This window comes from Bison bison, unplaced genomic scaffold (genome assembly GCF_000754665.1).
Source record: "Bison bison bison isolate TAMUID 2011002044 unplaced genomic scaffold, Bison_UMD1.0 scf7180017864363, whole genome shotgun sequence".
Lineage (NCBI taxonomy): Eukaryota > Metazoa > Chordata > Mammalia > Artiodactyla > Bovidae > Bison > Bison bison.
Genome location: NW_011494935.1, coordinates 4738802 through 4755610, shown reverse-complemented (window position 1 = coordinate 4755610; position 16809 = coordinate 4738802). Strand labels below are relative to the sequence as shown.

The window sequence follows — 16809 nt, the reverse complement described above, 5'->3', positions numbered from 1 at the left end:
TCTGCAGTGATTTTGGAGCCCAGAAAAATAAAGTCTGACACTGTTTCCACTGTTTCCCCATCTATTTCCCATGAAGTGATGGGACCGGATGCCATGATCTTCGTTTTCTGAATGTTGAGCTTTAAGCCAACTTTTTCACTCTCCACTTTCACTTTTATCAAGAGGCTTTTGAGTTCCTCTTCACTTTCTGCCATAAGGGTGGTGTCATCTGCATATCTGAGGTTATTGATATTTCTCCCGGCAATCTTGATTCCAGCTTGTGTTTCTTCCAGTCCAGCATTTCTCATGAGGTACTCTGTATATAAGTTAAATAAACAGAGTGACAATATACAGCCTTGATGTACTCCTTTTCCTATTTGGAACCGAGAAATATTATTTGCACTTTCTTTTCTCAAGCCTGTGAATAGTGAGGTCTCAACTTTTAGATACTTTGCTGGGAGACTGAAACTAGAAGATTCCTTGCCAACAGGCTGTTGCAAAGAGAAGCACAACTGTACCAATACATTCATGTGTGTCGTAAACAGTGATGAAGCAAATGCTGTGTGTCCCCCTCTGTCACCACTTTCAAGGCTGTTTAAGTTGGGAACTGGTTTGACGCTACTGGTTTAATGTAGTGGGGGCTTCTCCTGATCATAATAAAGCAGAAGTTCAGTTCCTTCCCCTGCTTACTTTTATTATAATTAAAGTTACTATTCCTTGAGTTTTTCAAATACGGCATTGCTTTAGGTGCTTTTATCTCATTTAGTCCTCGTGTGTGTGCATGCATGCTGAGTCGCTCTAGTCGTGTCTTACTCTTTGCAACCCTGTGGACTATCTCCTCTGTCCGTGGGATTCTCCAGGCAAGAATACTGGAGTGGGTTGCCATTTCCTTCTCCAAGGGATCTTCCCAACCTAGGGATCAAATCTGCGTCTCTATGTCTCCTGCCGTGGCAAGCAGATTCTTTATCAACAGCGCCACCTGGGAAACCATCAATCCTTACAACCTCCCAATAAGGAAGATAATGTTATCCCTTTCCTTTCTTTTTGTTCTAATTTTTTTAAAAAGCTTTTTATTTTGTATTGAAGTGAATTGAAGTGAAAGTCGCTCAGTTGTGTCTGACTCTTTGCAACCCCATGGACTATACAGTCCATGGAATTCTCCAGGCCAGAATACTGGAGTGGGTAGCCATTCCTTTCTCCAGGGGATCTTCCCAGCCCAGGGGTTGAAGCCAGGTCTCCCACACTGCAGGTGGATTCTTTACCAGCTGAGCCATGCAGGAAGCCCAAGAACACTTGAGTGGGTAGCCTATCCTTTCTCCACTGATCTTCCCAACCCAGGAATTGAACCAGAGTCTCCTGCATTGCAGGCAGAGTCTTTACCAACTGAGCTATCAGGGAAGCCCATTTTGTATTGCAGTATAGTCAATTAACAATTTTGTGATCATTTCCAGTGGACTGCAAAGCGACTCAGCTATACTTATTCATGTACCCATTCTCCCTCAAACTCCCCTCCCATACAGGCTGGAACATAACATACCTTTCCCACAGTTTAGAAAGCTAAGGGTCAGAAAGGTGAAATATCTTGTCCAAAATCACAAGGCTTTGTGACCTTGCCTTTAACCCATTCTGCTTTTAACCCAAGCAGCCTGGTTTCAGAGTCCCTGTCACCTCAGCCCAAATAAAAATGAATGCTTACAGGTGTGCTCTGAGAGTTCGTGTGTGTGTGTGTGTGTGTGTGTGTGTGTGTGCATGCGCATGCATACGCTCAGTTGTGGCCAACTCTTTGTGACCCCATGGACTGTGGCCCACCAGGCTCCTCTGTCGAGAATCCCTACAGCTGGAATTAAAGAGTTTGGGTATTTGTAGTAGCTTTTTTGAAAATCTAACCTCTCGTTTCACCAAGTGGCTCTCCCTACAATGCAGCCACACAAAGTGAGAAGGAACGGTCCGGAGAGAACAGACAGGATCAAGAGTCTCACTGGGCACCTAGTGGACGGAGGGTTCTGTGGGCCTAGAGGCCTCTGTCTGCTTTCCTACTTCCTCTCCTTGGGCCCGAGAGGTGGGTGCCCTCTGAGCCCACCCTCACGGAGGCCCAGGGCTGCCTTCCTTTATCTGCCTGCTCTCTGTTCTCAGGCCACCCTCTCTGACCCACCATGCCTCCGTACCTGTTCTCTCACTGTGCCTTCACTTCCACAGAGTGTGCTTGTGTTTCCAAAATGTCTCAAAACAAGAGGGAATTTCACTCTTTCAAGGGGACATATCATGGGTCCCAATGTACCGTCTGTCTTAAGTGTGTTAACTCACCCTTGGTTCAAATCCCAGTCCCTTATTTACTTGTGATTCTTTCAGGAGTGACTGACGGTAACCTGAGCTTGCACATCTCTGAAGTGAGCATTCATCAGAGTACCCACCTCAAAAGACGGTGGTGAGCAAAGATGCACTCATCCATGTAGAGTGCTTGTAGAGTGGAAGGTACACTGTGTGTGTGCTTAGTCGCTCAGTCGCATCTGGTTCTCTGTGGCCCCATGGACCATAGACCTCCAGGCTCCTTGTCCATGGGATTCACCAAGCAGGAAGACTGGAGTGGGTTACCATGCCTGCTTCCTGGGGATCTTCCCACCACAGGGATTGAACCTGTGTCTTCTGCATCTCCTGCATTGGCAGGTGGATTCTTTATCACTGCACCATCAGGAAAGTACATACCTGAATATGTACTCAATACTGCCTAATGGGGTTATCTGCTAATTCATCAGATACTTCCTGAATCCCTACCAGACATGCTCCTGGCTTCACAGAGACCACATCTTGAAAGGATGCATGTTAAACAAGTATCTAGAGAAATAATGTATAATTATAAATGTAAATAAGTACAGTGAGGAAAGTGTTTATGTTGCTGTGAGGCCATATATCAGAGGACCTGACAGACTGAGGTTTGATCAAAGAAGACTCCCTGATGGAAGGAACATTTGAACTGAGGTCTGCAAGACACATAAGAGTGAGGAAGGACGAATAGGGATTCCCAATGAGGAGAAGGGGGCGACAGAGGATGAGGTGGTTGGATGGCATCACCGACTCAATGGACATGAGTTTGAGCAGGCTCCAGGAGATGGTGAAGGACAGGGAGCCTGGCGTGCTGCAGCCCATGGGGTTGCAAAGAGTCAGACACAGCTTAGTAACCAAACAACAGCAACAACTCCCAATTACCTGTTGAAGCAAATATTAGAAATCCTTTGGTCCTGTTCAACAGCTACATAGTATTCAGTATCATAATGTTCTACTGAGAAATCGGTGCTTATAAATACTTTCGTTGTAAATAGATATTTGCTTTCTTCTGTTCGTTGAAAGGCATTTGTTCTGTAATCTATGACAACTTTTAGCATCATTTATTTCACCTTTGTTGTATATAGTGGCTACTTGCTTATAAGTATTTACTTTATGTCATCATCATTGTATTAGTTTTTTAAATTACTATTGAGTTACTTTTCACCAGTGCACTCTTTTAAAATGCAGCTACTAGATCCATTGCTGGTTATGAGTAAACATGTGTCTAAACTCCCCTTCACAGGATTTAGTAATCAGTGTGAATCTGTGCACCCTTGCCATCAGCCTGTCTTTATTCAAGAGATCCATTTCAGCACCACCCCCATGCCCCCTGCCATTCAATAGCCGAGTGTAATTCTAAATCCGTGGAAGCAAAGGTCACTGGCTGTGTTTCTGCATCTCTGTAGAGTTGTATGCGCTGCTTCTTTCTGCTGCCCTTTTGTTACAGTCACGGGAATCCAGCCCATATGGTCTGCATTAGGTCAGCTTTCTGTTCTTAGCCAAATTAAATAAAAAACAATAAGAGGCAGTGGGTAAGACACCGTGGAAGGGGTCTCTGATATATGTGAGTGGAACTGATTATACCATGGATGGAGTTTTGAAGTATGTAGTATGATTCTCTTTTTGAGTCAATACCTTCCAGGGGAAAGGAGCGTTCAGGCTTTTAGATGCATTAAAACATTGGCTCCTTGTTTAAGGAGGACAGAAACCAAACCCTGACTTCTTTGCTTTTTAGCTGAAAGCTAGAAGCAGATTATAATTTCTCTCTGACCCAGAACGGAGACAATGGGAGATTTTGTATGTTCAAACCTATCCTCATTAGCTAATGGGACAAGGTTGGCATCAGTTTCAAAACCTAGGGCCAAGAGGAAACCATGAGTCTCCCAATGACCTGGGATGATTTGGATTACAGCCTTTAGGTCAGTCATGGTGGTTCAGATGGTGAAAAATCCGCCTGCAATGCAGGAGACCCAGGTTCAATCCTTGGGTTGGAAGAGCCCCTGGAGAAGGGCATGGCAACCCACTCCAATATCCTTGCTTAGGAAATGCTATGGACAGAGGAGCCTGGTGGGCTCATGGAGCCACAGAGAGTCAAACACTTTCACAACCTGCCCTAAAGTCTTGAAACTTGACCTGATCATCTACCACATTTATTACTCACTGTCCTGGGTTTTAGAATATTATGAAGAGGAGGGATGTGTGTCTGGAAAAGACATCCCTTTTTTCTCTCAGTGATGTGTGTAAAGCCCCAGGGGAAAATTTTCCTCCTCTTCTGCTAAAGTTTACCCCTAATTCCCCTCCCTATACACCTGTGCCTTGTAAACACTTGACTGTAATGTTTCCAGCCTTGTGGAAAGAAACCAAATGTCCTCTATGGTATTATTTTAAAATGTGTTGGAAATTGTGAATTACCGGTTATGTGGTGTGTATAAAAATCTCTAACAAGTCATCATACATAATGCTTTGAGTTGTATGAACCAGCTAATGAAAAGATTAGATCAATCGTCTCTCCAGCTTGGGACTTGAGTCAATAATTCAGATGAAAATTGAACTAGAATGAGCCTTTGCCTCTCAGGATATAAGCTCCTGGGTATTAAAACTTCTTCAAGTTATCAGAATTAAGTATGCAGATTCTCACATCTACCTTCGAAATGTGTGAAAAGAGGACTTTGAACTTAAAGTGAGTTCATTGTCAAACCTGGCTCATTCCACAGAGCCTGAGGATGTATAATAATTTAAAGTGAGACCCTCCTTTGGAAGAAAGGAAGGTCCATTAAAAGCATAGATTATTAGTATAGTTTCCTTCACTTTTTCCTCCTTCTGTGGATTTCTATATGACCCCAGTCTTTTAATTTTTTTCCATACAATTACAATGACTCCTGGCTTTCAACTATATTTGAAAGTAGTAGCTTATACTTGGTTAAGTTAAGAAGTAGAACCCAAAGAGAATTCTACCAACCTTTTAAAAAGTATTCAGTTCATCATATATTTTATTGTGTTTTATTATTATAAAATGTAGCAATTCAAATGTACTGTCAGGAATCCCAGATGATCCTGTGGTTAAGACTTGGGGCTTTCACTGCCATGGGCCTGGATTCAATCCCTAGTTGGGGAACTCAATCCTCCCAGAGTTTGCTGAAACTCATATCCATTGAGTCAGTGATGCCATCCAACCTTCTGTCACCCCCTTGTCCTCCTGCCCTTAATTCTTTTCCAGTGGATTCCATACAAATTAACACATAACTGGAAAGTAATAATTGTTCAAGAGAAATTAATTTGATTGTGTGAGAATAAAAAGAATGGAAGAGATTAAACTACAAAAATTAGGAAGGCTACTTTAGTTCCCACACAGAGAAATACTGCAGAATTTGCCACAAGACCTTACATGGTTAGGAAAGGAACACTAGCCTGATATCAAGATCACAGTTTACAAGGGAGCTCTGAGACTTAGGCTTTTTTCTAGGTGAATTTTCATTATTCATTAGTCCTATTTTATGCCACATTTTTTTAAAGCAGTTGGTAATTATAGATTAAATGGAACTGAAAGATAGTTTTTTAATACATTAAATCTGTAAGGAATTTAATGCAGCAGCTTGTGGATTGAACCCTTATATATGATTTTGACCCCTGCCATAATCTTTAAAATTTTGAATTTAAATGTCCTTCAGGCAAGCCTGTATTTTTATAGTCTAGTTAGCTATACTAGGGCCAACTTCTTCCCATTCTCCATTACAACTACTTCATGCTTTGATATGACTTTCCTAGCTGATTTGAATGTGTGATCCTGGGCTTAGTCTGACCCTCTCAGTAATTCAATTCAGCAAGTTTTATTTTAAGTACTTGTTTTGTATGGACTGTAGTGGTCAGCATTAGGGACACATAAGCAACATGCCCATGCTTGCCATCATGAAGGAAACAAGGGTTCAGGGAGATTATAGCAGGAAGATTGATCCAGGTGGAAGAAATTAGCAAGGACATCCCTAAACCCACCTAGATTTTCTAGAAGAGCACTGAGGCCTGGGGTAAGCCAAGATTAGAACCAGCTTGTTCTAACTCTGCTGGGAGGGTTGAAAGGGGCAGGGACCCACATAAGGGGATTAGAAAGAGGAGGAGCCTTAGTCCACTGGACAGCCCAGGCTTGTTGAGTGTCTTTTTACAACTGACCTTGTATTAGTCATAAGTTCTATAAAAGGTTTCTCTTCTGGGGTCCTTTGGAGAGAAGTGTCTTACTCTTCTCTTTCTGCTCCCAAAGTCTAACTCTGCTTCTAAAAGCTTCACTATCACCTGAAACAACAACTCAAAACCTCGCCATGCTCGCTTGGTTTATCCCTTGTCCAGATGGATTATTTTGGTTTGTGACTGAGGCGGAATATTTCCACCTTACGACAACTAGAAAAAGTCAACCAAGTGACTGATCCATAAAGAAGAGATGCGTTAATGTGATTCCTTAACAAAGTATCAGGCTGCTAAGTAATCCTCAAGATGGGTACTCCCGTGATCTACCCATGAGAATTTAAAAACTGAAAATCAAAACAACAGCTAAACTGCTCATATCTTAGTGCCACCAGTGATCACTTTATAAGTATTTTACCACACAGTGAAAATATTTAGTAGGAAAAACAAGGTTTGAGTCTATAAATTTGAATGATTGTTTTACCACTTAACTACCCATGAACTTCAGAATTTTGGTGGGAAAGATTTACAAAATGCTCCTAGTACAAACTTCTCATGGTACGGTTGTGAGATTTCAAACACAGTAGCATCATAGAAGGAAAAAAGACATTAAAGAGAATCTCAGTCCTTTTATTTTTATTTTTAGCTTTTATTTAAAATGATCATCCTTCATGTGCACACTGCTATATTTAAAATGGGTAACCTAAAATGGATAACCAACAAAGACCTACAGTATAATACACTGAACTCTGCTCAGTGTTACCTGAGCCTGGGTGGGAGGGAAGTTTGGGAGACACTAGATACATGTATGTGTATGACTGAGTCCCTTCGCTGTTCACTTGAAACGATCAAAATATTGTTATTCATCTATACCTCAATACAAAATAAAAAGTTCAAAAACATTTTTTTAAAAAGATCATCCTTCTGAAACTACCTGGGATTTCAGCAGTACTCTCGTATTATTTATATTCCAGTTCTAAAGCTCCGTATCTGGTTACTGTTTCTCTTTTTGCTTCAATAGAGGAATTTGAAAAGTCAAAGATGTTGCCCTTCACTTGCCCTCTTGGAAGGAATCTCCATTTCATATTCTAGTCGGGTAAATTTGCTTTCACTTCTTAGAAGGCTGAGTGTAGGCTAGGTAGTTACAGAGTATTTTTCCTTTGGAAAGAGTGCTTTGGACATTCCCAGGTGGCTTAACAGTTCATTGCCTTAGCATTTAAAGTTACTCAGGTCACAGTGTCAATTCATGGAAGATAAAACAAGGCTTCCTACCCACACACTAGTCAAAGTAATTGAAAATACGAGAGTTAGGATTTTTTGAAATTTTTTTTCCCAAATTCTCACTCTTTTTTGAATGATATGAGTGGTGAACTAGAATCTAAAATAGCCCCATTGTGCTTCCCAAGATAAACATGCGATGCCGCTGAATCACTGAGGGTAGCATTATGCATGTCTGTATAAGACAGTAGGGCAAGGGCATCTCTCCAGAACATACAGCTATCACTGACAAAGGTCCGGGAAAGGAAGCAGCAACCCTGAAACCAGTCCTGAAATTAGCTTATTTTATAAAAAATAAGGTCCTCTCTATGTTGTTCAATGCAATATCTTTTAAGCAAAATGGAACTGTTAACTAAATGTGTTTCTTTTCTTTTTGGAAAAGATTTTGGAATGGGGAATGAGAAGAAGGAAAAGAAAACCTCCTAATCCAAGTGTTTAACATGACTTTGCCTTTGTTAGAACCATCCGTGCATGGGTCAGCCTGAAACAGAAGTGCATCTCTCTCTAACTAGTGGAACAGCTGAACGATCAATGTGAAAACTGCCCTTGTTCACAGGGGGTCATTCGGAGGAGAGTCCAGAATGCTGGTGCAAATAAATGAGTCTGTTTCCCAAAATCTCAGCATTTCATTCTTGATGGATGAGCACAATAATTCCAAGTAAAGCATAATTTCAAGAGCAGATTGCTGAATGGGGAACAGAAGAGGTTTTTTGGGATTTTTTGGGTTTTTTTTTTTTGGTGTTAGACTACTTAATAGGGCCTCTCCCAAAACCCTTGTGTCAGGAATGGATACTTGTGAGTTAAAAGTTGACTCTAGAAAGCAAGTAGTATAGACCCTTAAAGCAAGACCTGCAGCAAGCTTCTTGCAAATGTAGCTTATCTATATAAAATGTCAATTTATTTATTAGTCTCTCTCTCTCTCTCTCATCTGTTTTCTTTCATATATTTTTGGTTTCCTTTTCTCCATTGTTTTAATTACCATCAGCAGTATTCTCATGCCTGTTTAAATAGGTAAAAATTACAAGACAAAACAGATGACCAGTATTTTGTTGTGTTTTCCAGGGCAATAGAGATTGCTCCATGGCCTTTCTGATAAGTTAAAGAGGAACTATGTTTTGTTTATGTTGTAACCAAAAAAAGGGATGATTTAGTGGTTTCTCCCATGTCTCCACTGCTCAAGAGAAAGGCAATTAGGACAATCATTTGGGCAAAGCTGGAGAGGGTGGGGAAGAGATCCGTTTTTTAAAAGGATTAGCTAAATTCATGTGACAGTTGCTATTCCTTCCATTTTATGAAATCTCATTACCTAAGTACAAGCTGATACAGGTTCCAAAACTGAACTTATAATTGAAGAAAAGTGTCAAGATAAGCAACTGTATAGTCTTGTCAGTAGGAACAGGAACATTGGAACAAACAGATTAAATGCCAAATGTACTACTTAAACTGCAACTCTAGACAAATCACTACTCCTAATTCTCAATCTCCTTATTTTTAAAATGAGACTGTTAATAATAACTCCCTTGTTACATTATTGTCAAGATCATTATAACCAAGCCAGTCTACTCTTGGATATATATCCAAAAAAAAAAACATAAGTTCGAAAAGATACATGCCACCCCAGTGTCCATAGCAGCATTATTTTCAAGAGGCAATATATGGAAACAACCTTAGTGTCCATCAGCAGATGGATGGATAAAGAAGATGTGGCACATACACACAATTGAATGCTACTCAGCCATAAAAAAGAATGAAATTTTGCCATTTGCAGCACTGTGGATAGACTTGGAGGACATTATGCCAAGTGATATGTCAGACAGAGAAACACAAATACTGTATATCACTTATATGTGAAATCTTAAAAATAGAACTGGTGAATATAACAAAAAAAGAAGCAGACTCACAGATACAAAGAACAAACAAGTGGTTACCATTGGGAATGGGGGAGGAGGGACAATATAGGGTAGGGGAGTGGAAAGTACAAAATACTGGATATAAGACAGGGCCAAGAATGTATTGTACAACACAAGGAATATAACTAATGTATTAGGATAATGTAAATGGAAAGTAACCTTTCAAAATCATATAAAAAATTATTTTTTTTAAAGTTTACATAGTTCAGCTCAGTCGTGTCTGACTCTTTGCAACCCCGTGAACCACAGCATGCCAGGCCTCCTTGTCCATAACCAACTCCCGGAGGTTACCCAAACTCATGTCCATTGAGTCGGTGATGCCATCCAACCATCTCATCCTCTGTCGTCCCCTTCTCCTCCTGCCCCCAATCCCTCCCAGCATCAGGGTCTTTTCAAATGAGTCAGCTCTTCACATCAGGTGGCCAGAGTATTAGAATTTCAGCTTCAACATCAGTCCTTCCAATGAACACCCAGGACTGATCTCCTTTAGAATGGACTGGTTGGATCTCCTTGCAGTCCAAGGGACTCTCAAAAGTCTTCTCCAACACCACCCTTCAAAAGCATCAATTCTTCGGTGCTCAGCTTTCTTTATAGTCCAACTTTCACGTCCATACATGACCACTGGAAAAACCATAGCCTTGACTGACGGACCTTGTTGACAAAGTAATGTCTCTGCTTTTTAATATGCTATCTAGGTTAGTCATAATTTTCCTTCCAGGGAATAAGCGTCTTAATTTCATGGCTGCAGTCACCATCTGCAGTGATTTTGGAACCCGAAAAAATAAAGTCAGCCACTATTTCCACTCTTTCCCCATCTATTGCCCATGAAGTGATGGGACCAGATGCCATGATCTTCGTTTTCTGAATGTTGAGCTTTAAGCCAACTTTTTCACTCTCCTCTTTCACTTTCAAGAGGCTCTTTAGTTCCTCTTCACTTTCTGCCATAAGGGTGGTGTCATCTGCATATCTTAGGTTATTGATATTTCTCCCAAATATCAATCTTTATTCCAGATTGTGCTTCTTCCAGCCCAGTGTTTCTCATGATGTACTCTGCATAGAAGTTAAATAAGCAGGGTGACGATATACAGCCTTGATGTACTCCTTTTCCTATTTGGAACCAGTCTGTTGTTCCGTGTCCGGTTCTAACTGTTGCTTCCTGATCTGCATACAGATTTCTCAAGAGGCAGGTCAGGTGGTCTGGTATTCCCATCTCTTTCAGAATTTTCCACAGTTTATTGTGACCCACACAGTCAGTGACTTTGTCATAGTCAATAAAGCAGAAATAGATGTTTTTCTGGAACTCTCTTGCTTTTTCCATGATCCAGCGGATGTTGGCAATTTGATCTCTGCTTCCTCTGCCTTTTCTAAAACCAGCTTGAACCTCTGGAAGTTCACGGTTCACATATTGCTGAAACTTGGCTTGGAGAATTTTGAGCATTACTTTACTAGCATATGAGATGAGTGCAATTGTGCAGTAGTTTGAGCATTCTTTGGCATTGCCTTTCTTTGGGATTGGAATGAAAACTGACCTTTTCCAGTCCTGTGGCCACTGCTGAGTTTTCCAAATTTGCTGACATATTGAGTGCTGCACTTTCACAGCATCATCTTTCAGGATTTGAAATAGCTCAACTGGAATTCCATCACCTCCACTAGCTTTGTTCATAGTGATGCTCCCTGAGGCCCACTTGATTTCACATTCCAGGATGTCTGGCTCTAGGTGAGTGATCACACCATCATGATTATCTGGGTCATGAAGATCTTTTTTGTACAGTTTTTCTGTGTATCCTTGCCATCTCCTCTTAATATCTTCTGCTTCTGTTAGGTCCATTCCATTTCTGTCCTTTATCGAGCCCATCTTTGCATGAAATGTTTCCTTGGTATCTGTAATTTTCTTGAAGAGATCTCTAGTCTTTCCCATTCTGTTGTTTTCCTCTATTTCTTTGCATTGATTTCTTGGAAGGCTTTCTTATCTCTCTTTGCTATTCTTTGGAACTCTGCATTCAAATGGGTATATCTTTCCTTTTCTCCTTTGCTTTTTGCTTCCCTTCTTTTCACAGCTATTTGTAAGGCCTCCTCAGACAGCCATTTTGCTTTTTGGCAGTGTTTTTTATTTTTTTCCCTTGGGGATGGTCTTGAAAGTTGTGTAAAGTTGTGTCACACAATGCCTGTCTGTAGTGAATAATGAACAGAAGTTTCATGTGTTCTCTAAGTGGTAATGCCTGTAGTTAGAACTTCAGCTGCTTCATTGTTTCCCAAGGTATCTCCTGCTGCTTTGTTTAGTCATGTCCTTCGCTGCAGTCCAGCAGACTAGTAGTTTTCCAAATGTGAACCCCAGACCAGCATCATCTCATCACCTGGGAACTTGTTAGAAATGCAGATTATTGAGCCTCATCCCGTATTTACTAACTGAGGAATTCTGGGAAGGGGTGCCAAGAGATGTGTGTTTTAACAAGACTTCCCAGGGAATTCTGAGGTTCATTAAAGTTTTGGAGCCCCTAAAATAGACTATATCAACCCACCAAACCACTACCTGAGCCATACTTCCCAGATTGATTTGGGAGATGCTGGAGGCAGCATGGAATATTATTGCATTGAGATAATCATCAACAGAAAAGAATTATTACACTATTTTATTACTTGTGAGTAGTAAGATTTTAATTAACTCACTTCATTTTTCTGAACTTCAGTTTCCTGCCCTGTAAAATGGAAATACAGCATATTCTGCAATGATTCAGTAAGGAGGTCCCTCAAAAAGAACAAACAAAAAAAAAACATAATAAACCTCAATCAGCAGTCACCTTCCAAAAACAAGTATTTCAAAAAGAAAAAGGAAAGTTAATAGTTGTTCAATTTCACATGCATAATGTGAAATGAACATAATGTTTTATTTAAACAAGGTACGTATCAAGTCGCTTCAGTCATGTCCAGTTCTTTGCATTCCTATGAACTGTAGCCCACCAGGCTCTTCTGTCCATGGGATTCTCCAGGCAAGCATACTGGAGTGGATTGCCATGCCCTTCTCCAGGGGATCTTCCCAACCCAGGGATCAAACCTGCATCTCTGTCTCCTGCATTGGCAGGCGGGTTCTTTACCACTAGCACCACCCAGAGTAAATAAACTCTATAGATTACTAATGGAAGCTCAACGTAATCAATTAAAAAGCCTTTCCCCCTTTACCATTTGAGTTACATATAAAAGCCTGTTGAAACACATATTAGAAGCCTTCACCTTTGACCTTTGCTGCTAACACAGTTCACATCCTTTAAAGGAAAACAGACAAGGGGGGAAAATAAATGTAGCCAGTTGACCAGCCAGCCACCAAACCCAGCAGCCCCTAGATGCTTTTGGTCCCAGCCGGAAGGATTGAAACCCAACACTCTTCTGCATACTGAAGATTGTATTACTGTAACAAATTTCTTTAATTTCAATTTGAGTTGTGAAACATCCTTATTACAGGTGTAACATCAATAATATCTTTCCTGCCCTGCCTATATTATAGGGTTGTTCAGATACATAAAGATGAATCATATCTCAGTTACAATTTTTTGGGTCTTAAGTAATAGAAAACCCAACTCATGCTGTCTTATACGAAAAAGAGAAAGAGAGAGAGAGTGAGGTGTATTATCTGTTTAGCGTCAGCAAATCAGGCATACGGGATACAGACACTCTCAGCAGGTCATGGATTCTCTGTGTCTCCCAGTGTTGGTTTGTTTTCAACTTAGGATCACCTCTTGCAGCTGGAGCATCTCAACAAATTCATTAGACTCAGGGCCACATACTTCTGGGTACAAACCCAGTGGAAATGTTTGAGAGTCTTTAGTATGCCCACCTGAAGGCTCATGACATGCCATTGGTTCTGAAATGGGCGTGTGTCTGTCACTGAAACAAACTCTGTGTCAAGATTGCTCTGCTTGACTCCAGCCACATCAGAAGCACAGTAACTGAGAGAGGGGAAGTGGTGCTTCCTTAAATAGAATTATTGCTAGTGGGGCTGTTGAAGGTTCAAATCGCAGATGTTTATTGACAATGTTACAGTTAATAGGACTTTACATTAGTTCTAATCTTTAGTGATGTATTTAAATCAAGACTCTTACCTCCATCCTCATTAAGGACATTTTGCAAGCCTCCAGGTACTGCCCCTCCCCCGCACTGAGAAGGTCTTCTTTTATGAGTGTAGAGAACTATAGGGGGAGGGGGCTGTTTCTGTTCTTAGCTTGGCATAGTGAGAGAGACCTGAGTCCAGTTCTTGCTCTGTCACCTGTTCACTGGGTGAATTTGTGTTAATTTCTTAACCTCTCTGTGCCTTATTTTCTGAGCTTGAGATACATGCTGATCCCACTGGACTACTGGAAATGGAAAAGTCAATATGTAAATTACTTAGCCTTAGCTACTAGATAGGGGAGCCTGGTGGGCTACTGTCCATGAGGTCATCATGAAAGAGTCGGACAGGACTTAGGGACTAAACAACAATAAGCTACTAGGCACTGCTCACTAAATTCCCTTCTCATGCATAAAAATGAGACATCTGTCATATAAGTGGTCCCGGGTACCATGGGAAATGTTTCCATATCTCAGGTGCTTGAGCCTGCTGCTCTAGCAAGAGACCTCTATAAATAGAGGTGGAAGCCTTAGAGCAGGAAAGGGACTCAAGACGTACAGTCCCACGCAGTTCCCATCTTCACAATGGTGTTGTAGATTGAATCATCTTATTGATGATACAGGAACACATTGAGTTTTAAGTGTCATAAAATGAATTTCATTCAATCAGCGTTTATTTCTTGAGTTCTCACCACAATTTTCTTTCCTTGTTTTTTTCTTTTTTTCTTTTTGTATCATATTTATATGAAAAGATGGATGTTAGCTTAACCTATTGTGGTAGTCATTTCATAATATATATAAATTGAACTATCATGCTGTGCACCTTAAAATTTTACAATGATATGTATCAATTATTTCTCAATAAAACTGGAAACAAAATAAAATATACAAAAATTGATTATAAAAAAATATTGGCAGTAGATATATTTCAAGTCTTTACTAAAATAAATATACTGTATTATTAATAATAGCTTGTTGTGGTTAGGTTTTATTATCTATGTAGCAATGGAGGCCTCTTAAAAATAAGATACACAAATTTTCCCCTTTCAACAGAACAAAAAGCATTACATAATCATATAGTTTTGGAGAATCATGATCTCAGTATTCATCCTTTACTTTTAGACTTGCTAAGAAGAAATAATCCAAGAGAAAAAAGAATCACCCTGTCAGCACAGCCACCTTAATTCTACTCCCTGGGCCCAGAATTCAGCTCAGTACAGAAAATTCGTGTCTAACTCTTAATTCCTGTCTGCTTCTCTTCCCTGGCAAGTCACCCCACTCACCCTTTGACCACCCACACCACCCATAGTCTGTTCAACTATTATTTTCAAGTTCCTCGTTGTTTTGAATTCTCTTGCATTTTGGCAAGTCATGTGTTTCCTGCATTTTTGCTGTTCAAAATTCTTCCTTACACCTATTTATATTGACACTGAAAATTTAAGGTGACACCTTGTAACTGTGTGGGCGTTAAGAAGCATCAGTTAAATGAAGTTACATAAAAATGTTTCTGGCGTATATATCAAGTGCTTTATATGTGTTACCTACTACTTTTAGTTCTGGTTTTATCATGAATTCATCTGGAATTAGGCTTATATTGTGAGCACAATTTAGTAATTCATCCCCTAATACTATTTCAGCCCTAGTTCAGTTTAGATTTTTTAGGTATTTTTAATCAAGACTGTAAATTATTTAAAGGGGGAGGTCATGCTTTCCATTTCTCTGCATGCTCTATGTGGAAATCATGAAAATGGTACTAGCAACAGTCTATTATACCATTGCATCGTTAGAGCCGTCCTCTTGGAGGGGATTATTATACCATTTAGTAGATAAAGAAACTGAAACTCAGTTTATAGTGGCAGAACCACAGTTCAAATTGAGAGCATGTGGACACAAAGCCAGTTCTCTTAATCATGAATATCCAAACTACAAATCATAGCACCTTGTGTAAAACTCACCAGTAAAGGCTTTCTGTTTTGAAAGTCTCGTTTGTTTCTTCCCCCTTGCAGATGGACCCCCATGAGAACATCTTACTGAGCACTCTTGAGATAAAAAATGAAATGGCCACCTCCGAGGCTGTGATGGGACTTGGAGACCCAAGGAGCACAATGCTGGCCTATGATGCCTCCAGCATCCAGTATCGGAAAGCCGGGTTGCCCAGGCATAGTTTTGGCCGAAATGCCCTGGAACGGCACGTGGCACAGAAGAAAAGCCGCCTGCGGAGACGCGCCTCCCAGCTGAAAATCACCATTCCCGACTTGACTGATGTGAATGCCATAGATCGGTGGTCCCGCATATTCTTCCCAGTGGTTTTCTCCTTCTTCAACATCGTCTACTGGCTTTATTATGTGAACTAAAACATTGCTTCCCATGGGAAGCAAGGACTAGATTCCTCCTCAAACCAGATGTACAGCCTGACATAGAACTTGGAAAACACATCAATCCAGGACAAAAGTGATGCTAAAATACCTTAGTTGCTGGCCTATCCTGTGGTCCAATTCATACCATTTGGGTTGCTTCTGCTAAGTCATGAAAATGCTAAGGTCCTCGGGGTTTTCCAGTTAAAATGCAAGTGATTTGTACACATGCTGGCAAGACTGAATCTGTGTTCCACCTTATCTGCTTAGTACACAGCCTATACGGAGGGGAATAATTTAGATGGTATTCCAGAAGGCTCAGTAGTGTCATCAGTCATCTTGCTGAGATGTGGTCATATCCAGATACTCCCCATTTTCATTCCTAAGGTTGTCATACGATCTTCCATGCCATGCAAACATCCTTACTGAAGACAATATCTGCCTGTCTTATTGAGGTGATGATGGTGCCATAGGAAGTTAATTCCCACCGGATTCTAGAAGGTTCTTATGTAATTCAAACAAGATAGGGAGAGTCAAGACAGAGACTCAGGAAACCAATTTGGCCAGGCCATGTTTGCTTGAGCTTGGGAATCAATGCTGACGTCTTCCATTTTGACATTTAGAGACGGGGAGACTTCTAAACATTATCATACCTGGTGGCCAAAAGAAATTTTTCTATAATGCTATTTCTGAGG

General features: G+C 40.6%; 1 protein-coding gene across 2 annotated transcripts in view; it reads left to right on the top strand.

The window, feature by feature from the left end:
* GABRB2 (gamma-aminobutyric acid (GABA) A receptor, beta 2) overlaps nucleotides 1–16114 on the top strand; it is a 288251-nt gene extending 272137 nt beyond the window's left edge. For both annotated transcript variants that reach the window (XM_010855335.1, XM_010855334.1), the window contains one exon: nucleotides 15767–16114. In XM_010855335.1, the coding sequence (XP_010853637.1) occupies nucleotides 15767–16114 (348 nt within the window). The remainder of the gene's footprint in view (nucleotides 1–15766) is intronic.
* Nucleotides 16115–16809: the final 695 nt, after the last annotated feature.